At 42.2% G+C, this 27,792-nt stretch overlaps 2 protein-coding genes across 7 annotated transcripts in view; both read left to right on the top strand.

Annotated features, from left to right (window-relative positions):
* Positions 1–27,792, top strand: part of snphb (syntaphilin b) — a 1,167,912-nt gene that overhangs the window by 816,992 nt on the left and 323,128 nt on the right. The gene's annotated exons all lie outside the window — the stretch shown is intronic.
* atp2b3b (ATPase plasma membrane Ca2+ transporting 3b) overlaps positions 6,036–27,792 on the top strand; it is a 43,083-nt gene continuing 21,326 nt past the window's right edge. For 2 of the 5 annotated variants that reach the window (XM_008318345.3, XM_008318347.3), the window contains exons 1-16: positions 6,036–6,244; positions 13,064–13,906; positions 17,905–18,102; positions 18,662–18,919; positions 19,380–19,505; positions 20,158–20,283; positions 22,569–22,625; positions 22,899–22,940; positions 23,835–23,999; positions 24,795–24,866; positions 24,972–25,114; positions 25,380–25,512; positions 26,419–26,528; positions 26,680–26,814; positions 27,235–27,341; positions 27,460–27,535. In XM_008318345.3, the coding sequence (XP_008316567.1) occupies positions 13,630–13,906; positions 17,905–18,102; positions 18,662–18,919; positions 19,380–19,505; positions 20,158–20,283; positions 22,569–22,625; positions 22,899–22,940; positions 23,835–23,999; positions 24,795–24,866; positions 24,972–25,114; positions 25,380–25,512; positions 26,419–26,528; positions 26,680–26,814; positions 27,235–27,341; positions 27,460–27,535 (2,025 nt within the window). In that variant the 5' untranslated portion in view covers positions 6,036–6,244; positions 13,064–13,629. The remainder of the gene's footprint in view (positions 6,245–13,063; positions 13,907–17,904; positions 18,103–18,661; positions 18,920–19,379; positions 19,506–20,157; positions 20,284–22,568; positions 22,626–22,898; positions 22,941–23,834; positions 24,000–24,794; positions 24,867–24,971; positions 25,115–25,379; positions 25,513–26,418; positions 26,529–26,679; positions 26,815–27,234; positions 27,342–27,459; positions 27,536–27,792) is intronic. The other 3 variants (XM_008318346.3, XM_017035735.2, XM_008318348.3) reach the window with 2 other exon arrangements.

Genomic DNA, 27,792 nt, shown 5'->3' with positions numbered 1-27,792 from the left:
CAAAGCTGCTCACAGCGCGAAGCTTTACGTTCCTGTGGTTATGATGTAAATTTAAGTCTGTCTGAGGATAACTGAGCTGTTTTGTTTTATTCAGAAATACTTGACTTTTCACTGACAAATGTAAGTTAGAAATTTTATAATAAATTACATTTTATTTTATTTATTTTTCTTATCATAGTATGTACCTTTTTTTATTTCCTGTATGTATTAGATTAATTATACAGCACCACCTATTGTTCTCTTTCTGCATTAGCACCTGCCGGTTAATTAAAGCTGTTATTTGATTGGCTGATATTAACGTCCTCATTAACAGTTTTACTCAGTGATAGGGATCAATCACAGCCCAGAATGGGAAAAGTGACGTTTTGAACCTAACCTTAAAAAATACTCTCTGGAGACTGAGCTCCAGGTTATTAACAGTTCAGCTTCAAGGTGTTGGTGCCACCTAGAGTTAGTGTTTTATATACGTGGAACTGTTCTCCATCTTCCTCCAGCCGGCGCCACTGTGGATCATCTGTCGACCTCCAACCCAACCCTTTGCTCTTGGCCACCTTTTCCTTCTGCAGCTTCTTGGCACTAACCTGGTCGTCCGTCAACCACACACTCCGTATTTGTCCAGTTCCTGTCACCTCCCTCCACTTGTTTTTCACCCCTTCTGTCTACTTTAATCTCTTAGTCTCTCCATCTTTCTCAACCTCCGTTTAATCCCTCATCCTTCTTTCCACTTGCCTCTCCCTCACCCTCTGTTCGCTTCCCTGTGTCTCCCCCATCTTCCCCCTGTCTCCTCTCTCCTCCTCCCTCTGTCTCCCTGGTGTTATATTAATAATGGAGAGGGTGCATGTTCTGCCAGACTCCATAAATTAACCATTCGATGGGAAGGAGTATTGAGAGAAGTTGAGCAACTTGGAGGAGGAGGAGGAGGAGGAGGCTGGCATGGATAGGGGAGAGCAGGAGGGGGGTGAATTTAGGAGATGGCTGCTCGGGTGAGGAAATGGAAATGTCTGAGGTTTGATCCCACAGTCTCACTTATTTACAAGATGATCATCCTACACTACAAGAGAATGTATTTTTTCCTTCTGTGGTCAGACTTCCCTGTCAGTGAGGTTCACTTAATTACCATCGAACCCTCAGTGGAACCCTCCGGAAAAGGTGGGTCTCTGACACTGTAGAGAAGAGATTCCAAAAATTGTGCAGCTGACAAATTCTAGGGAGTGGAACTATGTAAATATATTCCAACAAATCCACATAAGCAGAGGAGCCTAAATACATGTATACAATACACATTAAAACTATAAAAAAAAATACATCATTGGTGCAAGTCATCACTGATGTATAATTCTGTTAAGCCAGAAATGAATTGTAAATGCTGGAAATTGTATTTATATAAGAGCAAATAAAAAAGAAGTGAGCACAAACTGTAACACAAGGTAATTACCTTATCCAACCACAGGGGGACAAGTTCTAGACCTTTTCTGTAAATGGCAGGAAGTGCATCTGCTGAAAAACCTCAGCCAATTGCTATGTACGGGGATTATCGATGCTAAGGGGAGCAGCCAAAAGCTGTAAAATGAGGAGATGAAGAAAGGTATGACGAAGCAAAAAAAAAGAAGTCATAAACTGAGAAGGATTTTTTTTTTACTTGGTGTCACACTTCAGCAATCTTTAGTCTGCCTGGTCGCCTTCTCTTCACCCTGTACACTCCTGATCTGCTTACACATCACTTCAACCTCTTCCCTGGCCTTGAGGGAAGTCAGAAGGTCTCACACGCACGCACGCACGCGTCCAGCTGTGTGTACATGCACGTCTGGTGTGAGCCCGTGTTTGCTGTGGAGTGACAGTTTGGGTTGTTGATGCTGTACGAGGCCTGCAGTCTCTGGGCTGAGTGCCCTTGAACTGATAAAAGCTCTGTAAGCCTTCAGCCTCAGACCTATTAGACATCAGGCAAGCGCTACTGAAAACACTCTGCCTAATGCATAGACAATGGATGGGAGCAAATGTGAGGGTGCGTGTGCCTGTGCACGCTTTTAGCATTGAAGGGTGGAGCCAAAGTGAGCGAGTGTGCATGATTCATCATCCATGATGTAAACAGAGAGATGAAAGATGGATGCCTCAGCAGACAGTCAAAGTCATCACAGCGTCAAAGGGAGGTCTGTCAAGGCCCTGCTCCCTGACCAGAGGCCGTAAAACACAGTCGCCCCGAGACCCCACTCTAAATCACTAGTTTGCCTCCAGTCACAGCAAATTTGATTTACTGTAAGTCTACGTCAGCGAAGTTCATTTTATATCACCAACTGTTTCATGGTCAGGAAATGCAGTGCATTTTTTCAACAATATCATCTTAATATGTCTTTGTTCATTTTTATATAAGGTGAGCTTCTCATATGGGTGTCAGTATTTTTTTGGGTGCAATACCACTCCTGGCCAGTAAGGGTTTGCTTTGAAAATAACCATAAACCTTTTTTTTAACCAAATAGTTCTTCGTGAACAGGTCACCAGATTCAACACTTTGTATGAACCATCTAACTTGACATTGGAGTTTGAAAGGACACCAGAGCTCCTGGAAAAAAATGGAGGAAATGCTAACTTCCCAACCAATCCACTTTAGGATGGGATTCACCTAGTTACCTGACCTAATCCACCATTTTGCACAGCAGCAGTTGAAATCATCTTTCCATCTTCTGAGAAAAATGCTAAGGTGCATTAGCATATATATATTTTTATATGTGTATTTACCATCCAGGTCTCTGTGCAGCTGTGCTGTTAAATATTTGAACGGACGACTTCGTGTCACGGTAAAGAACGACGCACACACAGCAGTCATACGATGGAATTTGATTAAAAAAAGAAGCCCACAAAGTACAACATGCAACATTCAACCATCATGGAAATGCATCTAATGAACAGGCACTGAGGGGGTTAGTAGGACTGTTGTTAGACAGAGGCACTACTGCAATGGTATTAACAATAACTGAAGCTACTGGCCTGTTTCTAAAACAACACTGTGTAAATAAAAAACCCCCAGTGTGATTTAAATAATGCTGTGAAGTTCTGCAGCGTCCACTGTCCACTTTAAAATCATTTGGTTGGTAAACAACGCTTCTATTCTTAGAACTGCATTTGAATAATGTTTGTGGGTTTTGTGACAACAATTAATAGAGTGTGTGTGTGTGTGTGTGTATGTGTGTGTGTACCCCTGGGACATGGTGAGGAACAACTGAAGATAAGAAATGAAAGATAAAATCAAATGTGAAGCTTGTGTGTGTGTGTGTGTGTGTGTGAGTTGACAGTGGACCGTGGTCCGTTTCCCTCTAGTGTATCTATTAATAAGTTCAACTGGTTCTATAAATACAGCCATCCTCGTTCTCCGTACTCTGTTCACTGTGTGATGATAGGCTGTGATGGTCACTGGTTTGGTAAGGACGTGTGTTTGAATTGTTCAGTGTGTGTACATACAGTATAAGGGGGGGGGGCTGGGTGGGCTGTATTGAGGACTCTTTGTTCTTCAGCATTCAAGTCAGTAGTCAGTTTGACTCAGTTTGGGACGTCCAGTTTCTGCGCCTTTACCTTTAAATGGTAATGAGCCACCACCGGCATTACGTAACAATGGCACAAGTTGAACAGTAGGAGACAAATGGCTGCAGAAACGTCCTATTCTCCACGTGTCCAGGGGCGCAGCTAGGGATTTTGGACCCGTTTACTGGGCTTCTAACACAGCTACCTGGGAGGCCGGTGGAAATACTTTGATGCTATTTTACATACAAAGTTGATGGTACTTTTGATTATCATTCCCATTCACCTTAGTGTCTCAATATTTTATGTCACTTATAATTTTATTGGGGGCCCCTCTTAATGATGGACCCCTACAATCCTCCTCCTTCCCTCCATCTTTTCAGTGTGCCAGATAAACATCTGTGGTTAGTTGTTGCGGTTGTAAATGATAACCTGGCAGCAGTGTATGATTAATGTCAATGGCTGATAGGAATGTTGTATGGGTGGAGCTAGCCAGTACGGAGTGACGGAGGGGCTGTTAATATAATAACCCCTTTGTGGATCACTGACAGTCGCAATATAATTTTGATTAAACATCAATTTGGCATAATATGTTCCCTATAAACAAATTAATTTAACATGTAATGATCCCATTTAGAGGAAAATAGACAATATAGCACGGCAGGAGTTAATATAAATGACCACAGTGTGTGACTGAACCACCGAGTGCCTTGCACTGCATTGGTTTTTCCTGGCAGGACCGAGCAGAGGAGACCCCAGGGAAGACCCTGAACCCATCACAGTCATTATATATTCCATCTGGCCTTTGAACACTGTCCCTTTGGAGGAGATGAAATGCATTTCCTGGGATGTCTGTTTTTCCATGCATGTGGAAAGGACTGGATAGATTGAAGAAATGAGGGACATTAACTGACACGCTTAGAACACATCGGTTCTACACAGAGACAGTGAAACTGGAGGGTTCATATTATTAAAAAAGGTTCTATTTGATTTAGTATTAAAGGCATTCATAAAGGTACCTTTTAGTAAGGGAACAAAACAACTCAAGACAGTTTCCTTTTATAGTATTTATTACAGGAACATGATACTAGTCCTTTACTATGATCAATAGCTGGATTTGTCACATTGTGTGTTACAAAGAAAAAGAACCCAAATGCAGCACTCGGGAGATTGATGACTAGGTGGAAAACATTTTATTTAACAGTCCACACTTAAACTGAGGAACAAAGGAGAAAAGAGGAGGACAATAATCATACACACATGAGAGAGAGAGAGAGAGAGAGAGAGAGAGAGGTATAAACCCAGGGCACCAGGTGAGACTGGTGTACAGGTAATCACAGCACACAGGTGAGTGTGATGACACTGGTTACCAGCAGAGACAGGCGGACAGTATTTTGTATCTGGTGATATTTTTGTGATGTATATTGTGATATTATAATTATATTTACTATAATTTTGTCTTTTTTTTTCATTATTTCACTGCTTTACATAATTAGTGAATGCATGCACGGGTTCGTGAGAGTTGTTTAAATATTTTAAAATATTTGTAGTATTGTCATTTTTTACTGCAAGCCTGAAGGACAATTTTCTGTCATCTCTCACAACGCAGCTATATATATATATATATATATATAAATATATATATATATATCTCAACGCTGTAGTCCGCATAGTACGTTTCTTCACCGGATGCCCTTCCTGACGCAACAGACTAGTAGAAGGAGGTGGAACGGAACCGGGAACCTCATGGATGTCCAGCAGGTGTTCTGCTGTTTGAATGAATCGACTGGAGCTTGAAATGTTTGAAATGATTTTATTAGTTAAAAAAGATGATGCCACGGTCAAAGGAAGTTGTCGCCAAAGCAGGGTTTCTTAAAAGGATTGATGTGCAAACTGCGTGTGTGTCGTCATCACGCTGGCAAGCAGGGGAGAGGTGGGGTGGGGTGTGTTTGTGACGTCAGCAGCATCCCTCCGCCTACTCTTCCTCATCACCCTCCACCTCTCCCTCCCCCTCTCCCTCTCCCTTCTGGATGCTGTGACTGAGCTCCTGTGCGCTCGGGTCTCGCAAAGGCTCAACTCCTCCTTCCTCCTTCTCCTCTTCCAAAGATGTCGCATGAACCGCGGCGTTTCTTTTCTTTCCCCTTCATTCGTCCAGTGGCCCAGAGCGTTCGGCGAATTAGGCCAAATTAGGAGTTCAGCATCCAACCTCCGTGGGACAGGAGTGTTCAAACCATCAACCCGGGCGCATCCTCTCTCTCTCTCTCTCTCTCTCTCTCTTTCTCTCTCTCTCTCTCTCTCTCTCTCTCCTCTCATCCACCGCAGAACTCCGTCGTCCAAACTGTCAGGTGACCGCGCACAGTGGAATATTCATCAGCGCCGTGCGTCCTATTGCCTCCCTTCTTTGCTCCTTCGGACTCCAGGCGACCGGAGCTGCTGCAGCCCCGACTTTCTCTCTCTCTCTCTCTCTCTCTCTCTCTTACTCTCTCTCTCTCCTTCTTCTTCTTCTTTCTCTCTCTCTCTCTCTCTTACTCTCTCTCTCTCCTTCTTCTTCTTTTTCTCTCTATCTCTCTATCTCTATCTCCCACTCTCTCCTCCTCCCCCTCCTCAGCTCTATCCTCTCATCTGGTTCGGGACATTCTCCGCTTTTACGCGCACGCAGATTAGCGGGGATTCTGCCTCCCCGCCTGCTGATGCTGATGCTGATGCTGATGTCCTTGAGCTCGGCCTGCACACGGTGAGTCGCTGAGTCCGTGCGTGCACGCGTACGTGACTCCTATTTACCCTCCGGGTGCATCGGTGAACTAGTATTTTATTCATGAATTTTAAATCATAAAAATGTCAGACTGGTTCCGTACACGCACGAAGGTTTGTTGTAGGAGAATGTGAGGCAGGCCTGGTGTGACATGTTCTCCCCACGGGCCTGCTGTAATCACAGTAAGAGTTCGTACAGTAGGACATATCATAATACCCTGGCGAACAGCGTTATGACAGTAGGAGTGTGTGTGTGTGTGTGTTTGAGGATGTGCCATTGCGCTCGGGTACAGCTAATGATCTCCATCCGTCCATCCGTCCATCCATCCATCCCTGCATTCTCTCCTCCGTTTCCTGTGTAACTGTTCTGAGGATGGAGCGCTGCAACATCATCCCCGGCCACCGTGCGTCTTCACCCCTCCTCCCCGCTCCTCTCTGCGCGGCCCCGGGCCCTGGATAAATGCAGGCTGTGCGTTGGATCCGTTGCTTTTGGTTTGTCGCACCTGCAGCGCCGAGCTGAGAGGGGTTCGACGGTGCAATGCCGACGATCACCGGCCGGTGGCACCTTCAGCTCTCAGCCGGCGAAGGCTGCATTTGAGTGGGGGCGCAGCGCGCAGCGGGCTCGGGCGCTGGGCCAGGCCGGTAACCTTGCGGAGGGACATAGGGGGTAGAAAGCAAGTGTGGCGCAACAACCACAGCCACACACACGCACACGCGCGCGCACACGCACACACATACACCGGTAAGACCTTGTACTTGTGTGTGGGAATGGCCTCATGCAACAGTGTTGCCCACACAAAACGACCTTTACTGGTAACCTTCAGACGTGCGTGAACATCTTCTTCCTCTCATCATCCTCCGCATGTTTGATTGGACTGAATATGAGGTTAGCTGTAGGAGAAGCTGACAGGTTACCATCTGCAGGTAGGTGCTGTGATGCAGGACCTGTACTGGTCCGAGCACCGAGGCTGGTCGTAAAGATTTGATTAGTCATCAAATGTTGCTGGGGTAAGATTAGCGTCAGGACGGGGCAACTTGGGGTAAAGATTGAAAACGCTGACATTTTCCTAACGATTAGTTTGACTAAAAAAGGAGACAGGATTGGAGTTAGGCGACAACAGGTCAGGGTCAGCTGTTGCAGGTGTGTTTTTGTTGTCCTTTTCTGGTCCAAAGTTCTGGTCATTTTTCCATACGACTAGAACTAAGGATCTGATGCTGGACCTGTGGGTAAATGGTGTGATGAAATATTGGAGTTAGAATATTACAGGTTGGAGTTAGGGTTTAAGTAGAAGGTTTTTTTTGTGTTGTTGTTGCCTGCAGACAACTACAAACTAAATAAGTGCCTATCAACATTAGACGCTCGGAGCTGAGTGTGAGGTGGATCCCTCATGTGGGACATCTTCCCTCTCTACACCACACACTCCCTGCCTCTCGCTCACTCCATCAAACTTTCGCCATTATCCTCCTTCCTCCTCCCGCTGCTTTAATGCGCTCTACGGTAATGCAGATGTCTGTGCCCCGTTGGCTGCCCACCTTTTAATGGCTCTAGCCACTGACTGTGTCGAATTCTAAGTGTGCTATTCCCACTGGGCTTTACCGAAGTGTGTGTCTGGCGCCCAGCCAGCGACGTCAAGGCAGCAGCACAGCAGCAGCAGCCCAGATACGAGCACCCAGCCAGAGGTGACCCTTCAATTGCCTGTCGGAAAGTAGGACTGCAGCTGTACAGGTGGACTGCAGTTACAGAACGGTTGCAGGAAATCGACGTAGCTATCCTGTTGCACAGTGAAGCCCAGTAAATACAGACGTCAGTATATTTGACCGAGTCTTACTTGGTTCATATTGTCAGTTAACATTTTCCCAATAGTTTTGTATTTGTAGTAATTACTACTTTAGCTCTTTTTCAATCTCATACTTTTGAAAGCTCTCAAAGTTTAATCCTATTTAGTGGAAAATACACAAACATGAAACACTGACCAATTTTTCCACCTGCGATTTCTTCGATAACCCAGTTGTCATTCAAACTTCTTCAATCTTCTTATTTTCTTCTATCACCTCTCTGCCCCTGAAGGATGATGATTTAGAAAACTGACACATTATTTTATTAAAAAGTGATTTAAAAATTAGGATTTTCCAGAGTGACCTTTTCAGAAACGTGAAATTTAAACTCATTTTCATTCCCTCTTTTTAAGAACTTATTAGGGAAGTCTGTTACAATAACACATTGCAGTAGATATGAACAGAATGTGAACACATTTTCAGTAAATAATGGGCTTTCTGGTATAGATAAAGTGTGTGCCAAAGTATGTGATTTGGTTCCACGTTCACACAGTCAGTGACTGCAGGTTCCTCTGTGTGGAATTCTCACTGTCCGCATCATCATTATGTTCTAGACAAGACCTTATGATAGCATTGAAGTCTAGTGTCTGTCTGACAGAGACTGGACATATAAACCACGTTCACTTTGTTAAAAGTGAAATGACTGTCCTAATGCAGGATGACCACTGGTCTGACCAGTGGTCAATGATGGTGTGTCTGTAGCGTTTAAGCTAATGTTTTACTCTGAACGGGCCATAGTTGCGAAGATGAGGTTGTGTGGTTGCTCTTCTCTACATGGACTGTCTAACTGGACTGCTGCTGTACCCCTGCCCTCACTACATGTCTAGGAGCCTCACAAATCCAGCAGTTGAGGATTAACAAATGAATGGAAGCTCCCCCTAGTGGTTACTTGCTCCTTCGAGTCTACCTCACGATCATTATATTTAACACAGATTATCCATTTACTGTATAGTTGCAGCCTTTGGTGACAGTATGTGTGTCATTTAAAAGCTGAATTGTCTCAAGTATCATAACTGAGACATAAACATGTGCTAAGGAAACGATTTTTAACCTAATATTTAACCTAATTTTATGTTAAAAAGCTGTGCTGTATTGTTGGTCCTGCAGAAGCAAAAACTACTGGTTACATTAGCATTTGCAGAGATTGAAACAGTCAAAGAAATGTCACTCAAATGTGGACAAATCACCCTTAAAATAATCTACAAAATAAATATGTCTGAATAAAAATAATTAACCATATGATTGACCCTAGTCCTTCTGGCCATTTGTCTCCTCCCCCTGTGCCCCTCACACTTCACTTCTCCTTTTTTTCCCTTCATTTTAATAAAGACAGAAATAGCTCAAGGTAAAAGAGTGGCCACTTTCTATAAAAAGGAGAAAAGATGAAGTCAAATAGCTGCAGTCCTTTTGAGCACGGTGTGTAGAGAGGCAGCGTTAACGCGTTCATAGCTCCGTAGCTGAGGGCTGAGCAGACCTTTGTCTGACTCCGTTCATGTTCACGTCCATCCTCCTCTTCACTCTTCCTCAGTAAGTGCCGTGCTGTCCTGTGTTCCATGACAGAGATCATGTCAGGGATCAGTCCCCAGGCCTCAGCGCTGGCGTGTCTTTCTCTGTCATTTTTCGGTGTATATTCATGTTTCCTGCAGCTTGAGGTTGGAAGTGCAGGGTGTTTTTATCAGTGAATGTTCTGAATGCGTAACAAATTCAGTAACAAAGTGTTTGTTCTTTCATCTCTTCCTTTTCATAAGGTTACATAACGTAAAAGCCAAGCACATACAAAGTCTGGCCCTAGGGCTAATGACGGCACTGGAATGGGAATTATGTGGCCCATGATATATATATATATTTTTTTGCTAAAACTCATGGATCTTAGACATTGTTTTTAAATTGATTTTAAATTATTTAATGTCACATATATTTCATATATATCACATTTTTTAATATTTTTAACTCATGTTAGCTTTTTGGCTTATTTTTCATTTTATTTTTCCAATTATTTCTGCAAGTTTTCCCAAACTCTGAGCTACTCTTTTATTTTTCTATGGACTTCTAGGTATTATTGGGAATAACTGAAAGCTTTTACTCTGAAAATATTTTTTTAAGCAACCTTCTACATATTTTTGTTAACTTTAAAATCAATTTAAGCATGCATTAAGTCAACTTTTAAGTCTTAATTCCACACTTTCTTGGCAAATGTTTTTTTTTCTCTTTGACACTTGTTATACAATATATCTATACAGTTTATATATATTATTTACGCTTTTAACCTAGCTCCTGTGAAATAAGGATGCTACCGGTGTCAGACAAATGTTGGTCAACATTCATGTATGTATTTTACGTGTGCTCCAGCTTTGTTAAAGCTCTGCACCGAGAAGAACATCTCAGCCATGGCTTGTACAGCAGATGAATGGGACCAAAGGCAAAAGCTGTTTCATGTGTGAGCGAAATAAAATCAGACAGAATCAGTGAGTGAGAAACCGAGGGCCGGGAAGGAAATCTACAACCGGCAGAAGAGTAAATAAATGATCGTGGTAGCAGGAAACCGATACACAGAAAGACAGTGGGGGGAAGATCAACAAAATGATGGAGTCAGAAGAGGCCGAGGGTGAAGAAGGTAAAGCAATAACAACCCATGAGAGGCTGCAAGACAAGAAGAGGCATGTAATGGAAAAAAGCACGCAGTAAATCTATACACTCTGGATTCACAGAGACAGAGGGAGGGAGAGATCGGGATGGGAAGTGAGAGGGAGAATCAGGGGCCGAACAGAATGACTCAGTGGTGAAGTGACACCCTCTGTCAGGATAGGCAGAGGCAGGGAGGGACAGAAAATAACAACAGAAAAAACCTAAAAAACAAGAGCATGAGGAGATGCAGGAGGAAGAAAAGAAGAAATTGTTAATGTCGGTGTTTTTGTAAAGCTCGCCCTTTCGGGAAAGAGATTTCTGGCATCACTGACATCGTATGTGAGTGTTTAGTTACAGCCTGCGCTAATTGCTCTTGTAATACATTATTAAAGTTGGAGGTGCATACAGCTATATACATACATATAGAACTGCAGATGCATACATATATAATAACAAATACATATAAAATATTTACACTTGCATTACTGCTTTAAATGGGTTTTAATTAGGGAGATGCGATTATATCGGCCGACAGAAATTATTGCCCGATATTAGCATATTATGTAATATCTACATAAATCGTTATTTGTTTTTCCGATAACGCAACGCCTGGGTTTCTCTAAATTATGTGTGCCATAAAAATAGGTTTGGGGATAAATGGCTGTATGTTAGAGTGAAAGTCACTAGATGGCAGCATTGCAGCTCATTTAATTAATCTCATAGTCATACAGTGGTTTGTACAGATAAATAAATACATATAACCAGGCCTATATTGGTATCGGTTGATATTGGAATTGGAAATTACATGTTTGGACAGTATCGTTAATAAAAAAGTTAATATCGGACATCCCTATATTTTATTGTAAAGATTTATAGCGAATGTTGGTACCTGTTAACTAATACAAAGTAGTCTAAGTTTTACATTAAAGATAATGTGAATTAAATAGAATGTTTGTTTTACTCCACACAGTGATGTAGTTCACTCCCCTGCCTGCAAAGGGTGCTGTAAACACATATTTTATTCCCTGATCACTGCGTTGAGTGTTATAACTGGTACCACATCAGTTGTTTGTTGTTTATTTTCACCCCTTTAAGTTTTTCATAAACATTTCCGATGACTAATTTAGCCTGCACTTTTGTCTACACACATTAGCAACACGTTTCTCCATAACAGGAACAATCCTTCAGTTTTTATTTTTTTATGTTTTTTTTACTCTGTCCCACATTCCTCACACTGCTGCTCCAAAAACTCTGTGGCTGAAAATAGTCCACAGAGTTGGAGCAAGAGCTGTAAAATATCTACAGTGACCCAGTTGTCTCAGAAATACACAGAACCACTTGTGAACAAATGATCAATTCAAAGTCATCCTGTTGTCGACGACCGCTACATCGCGGTGTAAATATAAGCAAGTCGGGCTGACTAATGTTGTTGAAGTAACTCAGCGATTACAAATATATTGGTGGTTTAACGGAACAAACTAGAACTGTCAAAGGTTTCGTTGTCGTCTTAATGAAATAGAACGGAAAATATCACAACCTACCTGATTTGTAAAACATTTTCTGCCGTTAGCAGAAATTTGAAGGAGATCTTTCTATGATCCTTTGGGCTGCTGCTGTTTTACACAGACCTAGAGATTTTCTTTCACTATATATGCAGCTTCACTACTACCTACAGTATGTAGTCATGTGTCCCAGTTTGGCTCGATGTGTCGGCTGCACGTTGTCATAGCCCAGCATCAAGATCGGTGTCGATTTATCTGAACCAGTGAATGCAGTCAAATTAAATTGCTACAACAGTCAGGTCCTATGTAGCTTAACATTCAGTGTCTTCTGTGTGAACTGCCTGTGACACAATCCCTATATGTGTTGATGGTTAGACTGTTATTCTACCTTCTGTAGACCAGGTCGGCTAATTTACCAACTGACCACCTAAAGGTGTTTTGAGAGTCAAACATTGAAAGTTTGTTTTGTTTTTCTTTGGATCCAATGTCTGATCAATAATCCATAATAATTACAGCATGTATAATAATAATAATAATAAATATAATAAATAGCTGCAGCCCTGTGATCTTAATCATTTTATTTAGGATACATTGTGTGTGTGTCTGTGTGTGTGTGTGTGTGCCACTTTTCTTACATCTCACTTTACTAAAAGGAACTCTTTGGTCATTTTTAGGTCAAAACTGATGAATTAATAGAACATTTTTAGCCACCGTACCTCTGCAACAGAACGCAGTTTCGGATCCAACCTAGTTTCTGCTTCAGTTTTAGATTTTGATGTACCGACAGTGGGTAAAAGAGTGGATCAATAACGATTTATCTCTCTGTTGCTCTCCCTCAGCTCCCGGTGGTGCAGCAGTAGCTACCTCTGAACTGGATCCACTTCCTGTCTCTGGTTTATCAGCCACCTTTACCTCGCTCGCCCCTCTCTCCATCCTTCTGTCATCCCTTCACTTCCTCCTCGTCGGTTAGTCCCTGTGCCCGTCCTCCCGTCCATGGACCGGCCGTGACCTCGGAGGGAGGGGGACAGAAACGAAGAAAGAGTGGAGTCGCAGCGGAGACAGGCGATAAAGAAAGCTGGATTGGTTCCGACATCGCGCTACTGAAGAGCCCCTGCTTGCTGCCTATCATCCCCCTCACCCTCCTTCTCCTCCTCCTGTAATGGAGAAATAAAGGAGCAGTGGGAGGTTAGGAGCACATGCTAAGAAGAAAAATCCCCAACAACCTTCTTCATCACTGCAATTAACACGTCCTTGACTACAACATTTAGGTAGAGCCAGGATTTTCACTGTGGAGCACATGAACACCCCTGAACCAAGCCGACCAAAGTGGAACTGATTTGAGGACACTCTACTGAGAGAGGAGGACCAAAAAAAAAAAAAAAAAAATTTGAAGAAAGACACTGACATGTCAACTACAGCCACCATGGGTGAAATGGCAAACAGTGCAGTGGAGTTTTATCCCAAAGGAACTCGGGGTGGGAGCAGAGGAGGTGGAGGAGGAGGAGGAGGAGGAGGAGGAGGAAGGGCAGATGGCAGCCACACTGGGGAAGACTTTGCGGTGACGGTGAACGAGCTCAGGGAGCTAATGGAGCTCAGAGGGGCCGATGCCCTGCAGAAGATCCAGGACAGCTACGGGGATACAGAAGGACTCTGCCAGAGACTGCAGTCCAGCACCACTGACGGTGAGCACGAAGGGTTAAAAATGGTATAATGGAAGGTGGGGGAGGGAGGGAGCGAGGAAGGGAGGGAGGGAGGTCCACAGGTAGACAAGCAGAAGGATGAATCGGTGGAAGCATAGGTGTACAAAGAGAATGGTTGAAGGACGGATGTGATGGACAGGATGGATGGTGGTGGATGGATGAATGGAAATGGATACAGATTCATTATTACAGTGAATAAAGACAATACACTGAGAAGATGAGGTCTAGTCTCATATAAAAGCCTTGACAATTTTAAAACAAAGACTTAAAAATGATGGAGGTCCAACAGTGGCCTCCATTACTACTATAGCAGTACTGGACACCTCCATCTGTTTTCTCATGTCTTTGCAATAGGACTTTACTCTGTCTTTTTCTGCACTTTTGATTGTATGGTATTCAGCTGTGTAGCCCTGCTGGACGTATTAATTATAGAACACCTCTGCATGTGTTCCACGGCTGCTGACTCCAGAGTTCTCCACCACAGTCAACTTCAAACTAACAAAATGTTTCTGATTGCGACCACTGACCGAGCTGACACCCTTTTCACTTCTGCATATGCATTATTAATATGCAGGAACTTTAAAAATGCATCATCTTCACTGCAGTGTAGCGCAGCAGCAAAGAGAAGAAACTCCGGATGAAATGGAAGCGTTTGAAGTCCAGCGCCATCGCGTTTCATTCAGGCAGAGCTGTCTTTACTGCAGTTTCAGACTGGGCAGTTGAATTGATTATTGATTCAGTGAGAGGATTACAGTGGAAGAAAGCATGGATGGTCAATGGTGAAAAGACCAGAATTGCGAATGATAAAGAATCGTAGGTGGCACAAACTGCATATATAGAGATGGAAGTGGGTGTAATTACAGCCCTCACCCTCCTGCTTGATGAATGGTCAAAGATTCACTCAGTGGAGACACTTGTGTGGCTCTATTGCTATTTTAGGACTTAAGCAGTGTTGTAGTGTTGAGGGAAATGTCTGGGTACATCGTCTCTGTCACTGTTTACTGTGGGACCAGCCAAGTAGGAGATTATCCTAAAACTCAGAGCTGCGCTCGTGTCCCTGCGATGGTTGCAAGAGGCAAGGTTGATAGGGCTGAACAGACAGGGTAGGATACTGTGGCTCACCAACTCTCCTGTTCACATGGTTTGGCCAATCATAGATCTGCCATGAAGATGTATGTATGTTCATGTACACACGTGTGTGTGTGTGTGTGTGGTAACAGGGGTTTGGTACCACACTACACCCACTCTTTGAACTAATGTGTAACCTAGCAACACAACAGCATGGTGAAGTTGGGCAGGAAGAAGAGTTGACTGAGTGATTGGTAGATGGTGAGAAGGAGGAGAAAGAAGTGAATTAGTGTGTGTGTGTGTGTGTGAGTGCGTGTGTGTCATGGTGTCAAACAGGGGGAGGTGGGGGTGTAGAGTTGGAAACCGTAAGAGAGTTGGTGGGTGTTGAGTTACAGTAAGTCTGTTGTGTTGTGTGTTGCTAATTTGACACTGGTCTGGAGTCAGTGCAGCAGGTCCAAATACACACACACACACACACACACACACAGACACCTGCTTTGCGCTGACATTCACCAATGACATACGCTGTGTGCTGTGGAGGAAAGATGCTTCTCACCTTGTCTTTAGTGGAAGAAAAATCACAGCTTGCATGTGAAGCTTGTGATTGATCAGTGAGCTCAGAGGAGGGAGGGCTCTGTGCTGCTCTGGATCACAGAGGACCAACACACCATGGCAATGATCGATTCATACAGAAACGCATCGCTGAGAACAATGACACTAATGCACACATAATTCACACAGAGCTCATCATGCAACCAGAACTTAATCCAGGCATGGGCAAACTAAGGCCCGGGGGCCAGATGTGGCCCGTTCAGCTTTGTAATCCGGCCCACCAAACTTGTCCAAATTATATAATGTTTATAGTTTGTATTGTGATTATACTTCTTCCTTTTCCCTGCAACGCCCACAATTTCCCTATAGATGGTCGTAGAAAAGGCTATAAGTATTTTAGCATTTTAGCCTTTATGTATGACCTTTACATGTCATTTATCTTAGTTCAAACAGACCCTCCACCCCGGGTCAAAGTTTAGGACCAACTGTGGCCCACGAGTGAACAAGTTTGCACCTGACTTAATCCCTAACTGTAACTTTTACCATTGACTTCCTAACTGTGAAATAAGAATATGAAACAATTTGTCTGAACAACATCCATACAATAATCACAAGTATTTATCTCTGCATCAGTGGTATTAACATGTAGACAAAGCTAGACTCATAGATATAGGTGGCGCTAATGCAAGTCAAAGCATCCAGTAGCACCTGCTGATCAGACCCAAAGCCAAGATTGGAGACAGAGATATTTGTTGGTACGAGCAGGATTTAAATCATAAAAAGTCACTCACTACTATTTTCTCTATAAACGTTATCTTAGGAATCTTGATTATTAAGCCAATATTTGAGCTGAGATGTAGTTGTAAAAGTTACACTATATATATATATATATATATATATATATATGTCTGGAATGTTCACATCCCAATGGTATTCCAGTTGGTTTTACTGTAGGGCCCTGGAGGAGCAAACACTGAGTGAACTGAGGTAAATGTAACACGTGCACAAACATGTACAGCATTACAGAATTGATACCCCCCACCCCCCCACCCCACAGACCAAGACACACATACAGTATATGGATCTACCCTGGCACTGCAGTATGAGACCATTATATCCACATTCAATAGAGATAGAGAGAAGGAGAACGAGGGAGAGAGAATGTGTGCGTGGGTGTGGGTCTGTGTGTGTGTGTCTGTGTAGTGACGATGGGGGGAGGAGGAGGGAGGCAGGCAGTGTGAGGAGGAAAGCTTTAGAGCAGCTTGCCGCATTGTCAAGGACACATCAAGGGGAGATTGAGAGAGAGAGAGAGAGAAGCTGTGGGAGAGAAGAGAAGCAGAAAAAACACAAGTGGATGGATGGATGGATGGATGGATGGATGGATGGATGGATGGATGGATGGATGGTGTGAGGACAGACGAGTGGGCAAGAAGAAAGTAAGAAAAAGAGGGATACGTGTGGCTGTGATTACTCAGCATAAGGTCACCTGTTTCCTCTCTTCCTCTCTCTCTCTCTCTCTCTTTCTATATCTCTCATTCACTATTGCGCCTCTCCTTGGTGAGGTTCCTGTTGAGCGTCATATTGCAACACAAGTCTTCTTTAGCAACACTTGAGGTTACACATGACTACTTGCAGGAAGCAAAAAGCAACACACACACACACACAAACACACACACACACAAGCATGTGCGCACATACAGACGTAAGGTGACGCAAAGACAGTCAGCGGTCCCGTCCAATCACAGCGTACAAATGGCCCTTCCTCCTCCCTCACGACCAATCATGAAATAATAAAAATTGGAAATGAAAAAAAAAAAGAATTAAGCTCTGCCCCAAAACTATGACATAGAGAGAATGACATCACCTGTTGCTGGGCAGAAACCTGTTTGAGACAGGAAGCCCTATCCATCCTGGTCACCATGGTAACACTCGGGAGTGAGGATTAGAAAGACAGGGGAAGAGGTAGTGGGCAATAGTTTGATGAAACCATAATTCAAAGTTATTAATTATTACAAAATTAACCAAAAATTAGTCAAAATTATAACTTGGAGTTTGTCACAAAAGCTTGATTATTTGATAAATAAAAAATAGGTTAAGAACAGGATAGTAATTTTGTGACTCAGAATAATATGCAATACGAGATGAGTAATTGGTGTTGAAATAGGTTTTTGAAACATATGTTTGTTGCACCAGATTAATGATTTATATATATTTATACATATATATGTATATATATTGCAAGCACAGACCTCCCCCCCCAAAAAAAACCCCAAAAATGTGCATTTTAATAGTGAAGAAATTATCGAAAGTCATTTTCCCTGAACAGTATTTCCCTCTAACTCTCCTTCCGTCTCCCTCAGGTCTCAGTGGAGACCCAGCAGATCTGGAGCGTCGGTATCAGGCCTATGGAAAGAACTTTATTCCACCGAAGAAACCCAAGACGTTCCTGGAGCTCGTATGGGAAGCGTTACAGGATGTTACACTTATAATCTTGGAGGCAGCTGCCATTATCTCCCTCGGCCTCTCGTTCTACCAGCCGCCTGGGAAAGAGATGGAAGGTGAGGTTGCTCTCAGCAAGCAGAACACACCTGCAACAAAGACTTGCAGTTCACAACTTTTCCACTTGGATGTGGTGTTGGATTTTGGGGGTTATTGGTGTATTTCTGGCTCATTACAAATCAATAAGTGACAGGACAGCACTGTCTGTGGATGAAGTTATAATATTACCTTATCTATTTCTGTAAATTGTACAATTTGCAACCAGAGTGCCAAAGACAGACACCGTACAGAGATAATTTTACCCTTAGTACACAAGATCTGTTGTTTTACCTCTGCCTCGGTCAGAAAGTATCAATGATACCTTTCACTGTTTCGATTCCCCATACTGATTCATGTCCACATACTGAAGAGCAAGCAACTCCTGTTTCTGCAATTTAAAATAAGCTGAATAGGTACGGTGCTGCAAATGATCTTTTTTTTTCCTAGGGCAGTGAAGGCATCACTGGGTTTACCCATCTTCTGGTCGCTTTGTTTAGATTTTCGTTAGTGTTTTTGCAGGTGTCTTCCTGTGTCCTGATGTTCTCTTTATTTACCGTCTCTCTTCTTCCCTCTGTTCAGGCTGTGGAAATGTGTCAGCAGGTGCAGAGGATGAAGGCGAGGCCGACGCTGGCTGGATAGAGGGGGCCGCCATCTTGATGTCTGTCGTGTGTGTCGTCTTGGTGACGGCGTTCAATGACTGGTCCAAAGAAAAGCAGTTCCGTGGTCTTCAGAGTCGGATCGAGCAGGAACAGAAGTTCACCGTTGTGCGGAAAGGAAATGTCATCCAGATACCTGTGGCTGACATGGTGGTGGGAGACATAGCCCAGGTCAAATATGGTAAGAACATCACCATTTTAGCCCCTCGAGAATATCTATGGACCATTCCTCTGGTGAATTTATTAATTGAACGTAATTGATAGCTAGTCTTTACTCAATATTAGCTATGATTTGGCTAGTTTAAGCTAGTTTGGGGCTAACTTAGCTACTCTTATAGCCTGTGTTAGCCTGTTAGCCTTGTGTTTAACAGATTCGTTTAGCCTTTTTTGGCCTAAGTCACATGGTATTTTTAATATATATATATATATATATATAATATGAGTTTATACTTTAAAGCATTGAATTGAGGTTATTTCAGTACGTTACCCTTCAGCTAAAGGTTGCTATTTATTTTTTTTAGCTTTTTGTATTTACCGTTCATCTTGACCTATTCTCTTTAGCACCCTTTTTTGCTCTTTTCAATTAGCACCCTTAACTTTTATAGACTTAACACATTTAAAGTCTTCCTGCTTTTGTTCAGGTGACCTGCTGCCGACTGACGGTATCCTGATTCAAGGCAATGACCTGAAGATAGACGAGAGCTCGCTGACAGGAGAGTCTGACCATGTACGGAAATCTGCGGAGAAAGATCCAATGCTGCTCTCAGGTAATTTTTACTCAGCTGTCTGCATCAGGGAAAACATGCAGGGAACAGAGTGCTCCAGATGCCTTTCTTCTGGATCACCATTTATACTCTTCAGGGCTCTTTTTTTCCAGTTTGAGGACAGTCATTAAAGTGAATTTTGAACAGAATACTGCTTTTATCCTTGAAGTGCATCAGGTTTTTTGCTGACATTCAGTGACCCAGTGCTGAACTTTCCTGTTTGCTGCAGGCTTTGGAGTCACAGTTTAAATTATAGCTTCGGTTGATACACATTCATGTGTTCCAGCCACATCTCTTTATATAAGTATACGTTTGTGTTTCAGCATATTTTGGAGGCACCTGCATACTGACAGTAAATCCGAAAAAAACAAAAAAACACAAAAAAACAAAAACAAAAGTGACTTGCAATAAAAATACTCTTACATTTTAAGTAATTACTGTACTATGAAATTTCAATTCATGAATAGATCATAATGAGTTTTGATGAGCTCTAATTCTTCCCTGATCCTACCAGTCACCTTTAACTCTCTGTTCTATTGAAATTATAATGTAACTTTATAAGAATAACCCACCAAATTCAACCTTTTATATATATATTAAAAAAAAACACGGCCTACTTGATTTTTATTAACCAATCTTTCGTTCAAACGTTAAGGTACCCATGTGATGGAGGGCTCGGGCAGGATGCTGGTGACCGCGGTAGGAATCAACTCACAGACAGGCATCATCTTCACTTTACTGGGAGCTGGAGAGATGGAGGAGGAAGGGAAGGAGAAGAAAGGTGAGTGGAAGAGTTTACGGGCTGCAGAGATGCTAAATTTAGACCAATGGTGATTTGCACTTCAAAGATGGTCTTTTAATAGCCAAAAATACCCTCCAGCTTTTTGTTAAGCTCATTGCGCAAAACTAACAGATTTAATTTTTGGAACTTACTTATTCAAAGATGTAAACAGATGCTAAAAAAATCTGGAAAGAATTTTTTTCAGCCTTCAGTCACGGAACATGTTCTCGCACATATGGATGGATTATAGGGAAAAGCTCAGCCCTGAAAGGCACGAGGGACGGGAGGCAAGTTTGAAGTGACGTCCACGGCGCCACCATCTTGTACTTTTTGGACTCATGAAGGCAGATAACGCTGCATTACTTATACTATGCAGAAAAACAGATTCTTTTAACTTTCAATATCTTAACAAATATTGGGAAATTTTGAACAGCTGTTTATGGGAGTAGTTGGAGTTTAGACCTACTGGCTAGAAGTGTTACTGCAGCCAAACGGTAATTTATTGTTGCTTCAAAAATGGAAAGTCATAAAGGTCTGTGGTAACTAACACAGCACTTTTGAATTTGTTTGCTTGTGTATGTTTCTGTAAAGACACTCTGTAGGGTTAGGGTTAGCGCTCCTGAAGATACAGCAGTGAATCTAGCCCACATACTGCTCATCAATTCTACAGTTTATATGTTAATTTCTCCATCCTGTAATCGTCCAACTCCCTTGATTTGCTTTTCCTTCCTCTCACTCAGCCTATCGTTCACTGTGCCTTGCTCACTTTCCTTTTTTGCAGCTGCTCTCTCTTGTTTTCCTCTCCGTTTCCAAATCTGAGCGAGAGAAAGAGAGAGAGCGATAGAGAGAGGGAGAAAGAGAGAGAGAGAGAGATTTAATCAATTATTGAACGAGTGGGGTAGAAAACAGGAGACGGAGCTGACACAGAGACTCAGGGAAGAGCCCTGGCCGTCGGCTGTTCAGTCAGTGCATGAAGCATTAGTCGGTGCTCAGATTTGGTTCGAAGCAGGTCCTGCAGTCGGAGCAGAGCTGTAGACAACAGCAGGGAGAAGCTACACATATACTTTGAGAAGCACTTAAGGTTAATGTGATTAGCAGCGCATTCATCCGTGCTTCTACCGCAGCAGTTCTCACTTCTGCAAGTAGTACAGTTGGTGCAACAAGAAAACAACAAACAACAAAGAAAATATATTTGTGGCCTCCAGATATGCAGGAAAGGACAAAAACAAGTCGGATGATGATGTTCGCTGTTCACTGTGCCCCAGGATGGGCCGCAGCCCTTGTGGGCTGGATGGCTCAGAAAGTCATTTACTGGAATTACTGAATTATTCATAAAACATCCACAAATGTCACAACTTGTTAGTTGTTGTTTGGTTTTTTTTCATCATGCAATGTGGGTTTTCTGTTGGGCTCATCTGACCTGTGTCTCATCTAGAAAATTAAGGTTGTAACTTTTTATAGCCTTTTGCCAACACTCTTTACAGTGCAGCAATGAATATAAACCACGTGAAAAAACTTAGTGTGGGTTTGAGGCTGAATGTTACAGAAACATTTATATTTGACCTTGAATGTCTCACAGAGTGCTTTTAATGCTGGCCTGAAATACAAATAAAATGTAAAATGTCCAGCTACGCTTCCATTGCAAATAATAATATTGTATAGATTATCATGTAGCGTATGTCAGTGTAGTTAAATAGTTTGGTAAAGATACCAAAATACAGCAAGAGTAGTAGTGTATATTGACATATTGATTTTTATACGTTGATATATTATATATATTAATATATATATCAGCTGAAAGATAACTACAATATATTCCAAAAATATCAATACCAGTGGTTCTCAAACTATGGTGCGCGTACCACCAGTGGTACGGCGAGGGCTCTCTAGTGGTACGTGGGGAAAATTCACTTTTTCACATTTACATTTTCAATTGAATAAATCTGAAACATACCATGCACAATTAATACAACATTTAAACATAAACATCTTTCTAAACATTTCTAAACATCTCTCCTGTGGTGGAAGCTAACAGTGAAGGCCTATGCTGCTATAGTAGTTTGAGAACCACTGCTATACAATACATAAGTACCAACAAGATTTTGAACAGATGCAAATTAGCTTCAAAAATGAAGGAATGAACATTTGGTTGGTGGTTTTCACCTAAATACAACCTGGTTCTCATCTTTCAATATTTTTATTCTTCCCATTTTTCTCCCTTTTGACCTTTCTTCCACCTTGGTTCCCTCCTTAAACCTTCTTCCTACACTCATGTCTTGATCCAGAGGACAGTACACAGTTGCAGATTTCAGCAGATGCCAGTTACAGAACAGTCACTAATGGTATGTGAGTCTGAAGTTGTCTGTGCTGTGATTTGCCCCCAAACCAATTATTCTACCCCAGTGCAGAGTGCAGTCCAGTGACCGTGACCCAGTGTAGTTATACTGCCCCCTCCCTGTTCATTCTTTTTTTTTTCTGCAGGTCTTCCTTAATTAATATAAACTGTTGCGGATCCACATCCCTGTGTGACCTCTCCCTGCTCATCACTGTTTGTCCTTCACTTTCACCTGATCTTCCTCTGCAGCTCTGACAAACGCTCTTTTTCTCACCCTCAGGAAAACAACCTGACGGAGCCGTGGAGAACAACCAGAACAAAGGTACAGTCAGGGACGTGGCTCGGGCTTTGTTTCTGTTTCTGTTTCTGAGAGACGAGGTGTTTTGAGCATATCGCCCCCTGAGGATGTTTAAAGATGATCATTTAAATTTTATAATATACATTTTATTTGCTAATAAGGTTCAGAACCCCTGGATTCAGTTTGAATTTGTCTACAAAATGCCTCATGATAGGGTTTAAAAAAAAGGAGGTTTACCGGGCCTGAAGGAAACTAACCAGTCTCAGGGTGAGGGCTCCACGTAAACAAGACCTACATTGTCTACTCTCATGGTACCAGGAACTAAGCCGAGTACTAGGAACTATTAGATTATAAACAAAGGTACCTGGAACTATTATTTAGCCCCAGAATAGTCTTATATTGAGCAGTTAAACCTCCACATTTACAGGAACCATCAAACTGGTAGTAAACATCTGCCTGACTGGCAGGAGCCCTGGACTCTTCTACTCCTCTTCTAAGACACCAATTACAGTATTTTTGTTTGGCTTTTATTGAATTAAAAAGATCTAAGCTTTTGATAATTCGATCTTGAAGGAGTTCCTGGTTCATTTGCATTTAACTGGTGACAACTAGTCCCAGTAGGCTAAAGATGATGATCATTGTCAGGGAAACTGACTAACCGTATTTCCATGTCACGTGAAGACTGGTGTGTGAGATCTTCTATAGATGTTTATTACAGTGGAGACACCGGCTGCTGATGTGATGGAGAACTGTTTAGTTCACATGGAGGAACCTTGACTCATTTGTGACCTTTTCCACTTGGTCAGGATGTGACCTCACAACATTAGAAAATAAAATAAAATTTTGATTTCATTTTTTTCGTTGCAATGTTTTTAAAAAATAGCCTTTGAAAATAATTCCACTCATATGTTATTACAGCTAAGAAGCAGGACGGAGGCGTGGCGATGGAGATGCAACCCCTGAAGAGTGCAGAAGGGGGCGAGGTGGAGGACAGAGAGAAGAAGAAGACCAACGTTCCGAAGAAAGAGAAGAGTGTGTTACAGGGAAAACTCACCAAACTGGCCGTCCAGATCGGAAAAGCAGGTGAGGAGCAGGTTTCTGTGGCGAGAGACGAACCAAAGCAACCCAAACTTCTCTGTGAGAGTTTTGGTTGTCAGGAGAGACGCTGCACTAGTTTCCAAAAGTGATAGCAGGATCCTGGAGCTGTCGAATTACAGGGACGTTACATCACTGAATCTTTGAAAAAAAAAAATAGGACTTTTCTCAGTCTATATCAATCCGGGTCCATGCTGTAGAGAATGATTTGATTCCCAGTGAAATCTAGATACACACACACTTGTAAGTCTGTTACACATTTGTCAAGATCCTATAAAGGAGTCTGGTCGTATCTCAGTAGGAAATGACTTTGTACGGATTGTCTCATAGGATGGAACCTTATAGTTTAAAGATTTCATTGGTATTAGCACATTATATGACACACATCAGGTCACACACATCATCACTAATGACACAGAGATTGAGCCAATATACTACAGTCAAATAGAGACTAAGTTAAGAGCTCAGTATCATAGTCAGGAAAAATATGAAACAACAACAACAAAAAATCGAATCAATAGCAAAAATGTACGGTTTGCAATTTTATAGAAATTTAGATAAATTAACTCATTATAAATAAACTCGAGTCTTTCTTTGATTTTTTTATTAGCAATTTTTATATAATGTCATTTTCAATTGTTTTGATTCTTCTAGTCTGACCTTAAGTTATCTTTAGAACCGTTGTTTTTACTCATGTCATTTCCTCACCTAACAAAGCTACTTAACTTAACGTCTAAAATACTACGACTTAAACCAAGATATTTTCTCTGTTTCCGCCCACAGGTCTGGTGATGTCAGCCATCACTGTCATCATTTTAGTGCTCTACTTTGTCATCAACACGTTCGTAGTGGAAGGTCAGTGTCTTCTAACCCACAGACTACTATGATGATGATGATGATACTCTCTACACAGACCGTATCAGTGTGACCTGACTGATGTGCCGCGTGTGTCTGTTACAGGTCGTATCTGGATGGCAGAGTGTACTCCAGTCTACATCCAGTACTTCGTCAAGTTTTTCATCATTGGAGTCACCGTGTTGGTAGTGGCTGTTCCAGAGGGTTTACCTCTGGCTGTGACCATCTCCTTGGCCTATTCTGTCAAGGTACAGTGAAAAGAATGTTTTCTTTTATCAAATGAAACCCGTTTCAGCATACCACTGAGGTATCATTTATTTTAAAACATCAAACACAAATGAAAAAGTAAACTTTCTTCCGAAATACGATCTACACGAACAGATACTCTGTTTCCTCGGCTTCCTTTATTTTTCTCATTTGTCAATCAATTCCTTCTTCAACCTCTGCCGTTTGACCCTCCCGCCTATCCTCCATCATTCTCCCCCATCTATCTATCACTGTGTCACATTTTAGAAAATGATGAAGGACAACAACCTTGTGCGCCACCTGGACGCGTGTGAGACCATGGGCAACGCCACGGCCATTTGCTCTGACAAGACTGGCACCCTGACCACGAACCGCATGACTGTGGTGCAGTCCTTCCTCGGTGAGAAAAGAAGCTGCAACGTTGTCATGAATTATAACCCAATCTAACTAAAGAAAGAGAGTCGATGAGGGCCACGCCCCCCCCAAACACACACACGAATTGAAATACTATTGACAACCTGATAACATGTATATTTGTATCTATACAAACTACTGTATGAGTTGCTGCCCCCTAGTGACTAGAGGCCTGTTATCATTCAAGCATTACATCAGTGATACACTTATGTCCAGTGTGACATATTCTATTGGAAGCCCCTCAGGCCCCCTGGGACCTTAGCACACCCCTCTAGGGGCCCCGCCCCACTATTTGAGAAGTACTGCTTTAAAGTGATGTTGCCTTTTTCAAGTTATACTATTATTGCATCATAAAATATACTATAAAACTATATAACTATTATGCATTAGATCAGTTTTTCTGGAGGTTATTGCAATTGTTAACTAAAAGCCACAAAGTAATTATAAGAATATAATATATATTAATATAACATAATATAATTCAACTGCACATGAAGCCAGTACTGTTCATATTTTTGTGTTTTTATGATATTTTATCGCCTGTTTGCACTGTGGGTCGGAGATGATTGTGACTTCATTTATGCAATATGTCTGGTATATCTGACAATAAAGTTGACTTGATGTTAGCAAAGACAAAAATGTATATGTAATATTGATTTAAAGAATCCCAGCGACATACATGAAAACATGCTTCTTTACTGTTGCAAAATAAATTCCAAGTATGTTTTTGACATGATTTACTTGTGATGTAAAAATGTTTCTGCTTCTTATACCGACACGTTGAGAACTGTTTTCCAGTGATGAGTGAAACAACAGAAGATAAAACCAGTGTGTAGGCCGAAGAAGCACATATATTTAAATTATAAATGTTTTTTTTCTTCCTGTTGCCCAGGTGATGTGCACCACCGTGTGATCCCTGACCCTGGACAGATCAGTCCCCGGGCGTTGGACCTGTTAGTCAACGCTATTGCTATCAACAGCGCCTACACCTCCAAGATCTTGGTGAGTCATGTACCGCCAGTGCGTTTTGCAGCAATTAATTCCCTGTGATTATTTATTTATACGCTTTGACTATTGTCTGTTCTCCTGTCGTCTTGTTGCTCTCCCTCTTTAATCTACCATACCACCTTAATGTGATTATGATCCTTATCAGCCACCTGATGTGGAGGGGGGTCTGGCTAAGCAGGTAGGCAACAAGACAGAGTGTGGCCTGCTGGGATTCGTCTTAGATCTCCGCCAGGACTACACACCTGTCAGGGAACAGATCCCCGAGGAGAGACTGTACAAGGTAGGTTGATGCAGCTGCAGTAACTGTGTCTGATGACGATGGACTGTGTGTAGGGATTGGACGCAGCCCAGCTCAGCCAGCGCTGAAGCATCAGAAAGCACAGATTGTGAGGGGGAAACATCAACACAGACCTCTCAAAATTACAGCTGAACCAAATATTTGTGGTCTGTAGTGTTTGTTAGTTAATATAGGGGGTCACCACACCCCAAGTGGGAATTTATTAAGAAAATTCGAGTTACGTCAACGAACCCCGACGCTAGTCTAGGATTCCCTGTACAAGCAAAAGAGTGTATAGATGTTTTAAAAATTCGTACAACACCCAACTGAACTTAGTGCAGTTATTTTTAATTATTTCGCATCTACACTAATCACTAGTCCCGTGACTTATTTTCCTGTGCCCTCCCCTTCTGTCACCTACAGGTGTACACCTTTAACTCGGTGCGTAAGTCCATGAGCACAGTGATCAAGCTGCCTGATGGTTCCTTCCGCCTCTACAGCAAAGGAGCTTCAGAAATTATGCTGAAGAAGTGAGTAACAGCGGGAAGATCAACAGCGAACAGGACGTTCTGATGACACCAGAGCATGTGAAGAGAATTAGTAATGAGGACGTTTTTGCTTGTTGTCAAAAATGTCCTCTGTCTGCAGATGTTCCTACATCCTGGATGCCAACGGAGAGCCTCGCATTTTCAGACCACGTGACAGGGATGAGATGGTTAAACAGGTGAGAGCTGATCATTACAATACAGTTGTATTAGAGGCATTATGTTACTGATCAGTTCTTTACTTTATTACACAGCATCCCTACTCTCTGTCTTCCTGCTGTGGTGATAATGATGTGTATTACCTTCTAAGAAAGAAAAGTTGCTTTTACTGAAAAGTTTGCTGTCAGTGAGGAGGACAAACTAAAAATAAGTCCCCTGAATTAAAGTCTCACCTCTAATGTCTCTGATTATTAATATTGTTCAGGGATGTCCGATA

The sequence above is a fragment of the Cynoglossus semilaevis genome, chromosome 10 (genome assembly GCF_000523025.1).
Source record: "Cynoglossus semilaevis isolate Cse_v1.0 chromosome 10, Cse_v1.0, whole genome shotgun sequence".
NCBI lineage: Eukaryota > Metazoa > Chordata > Actinopteri > Pleuronectiformes > Cynoglossidae > Cynoglossus > Cynoglossus semilaevis.
Note: the sequence above shows the minus strand (reverse complement) of the source record. Positions and strands in the feature narration are given on the sequence as shown.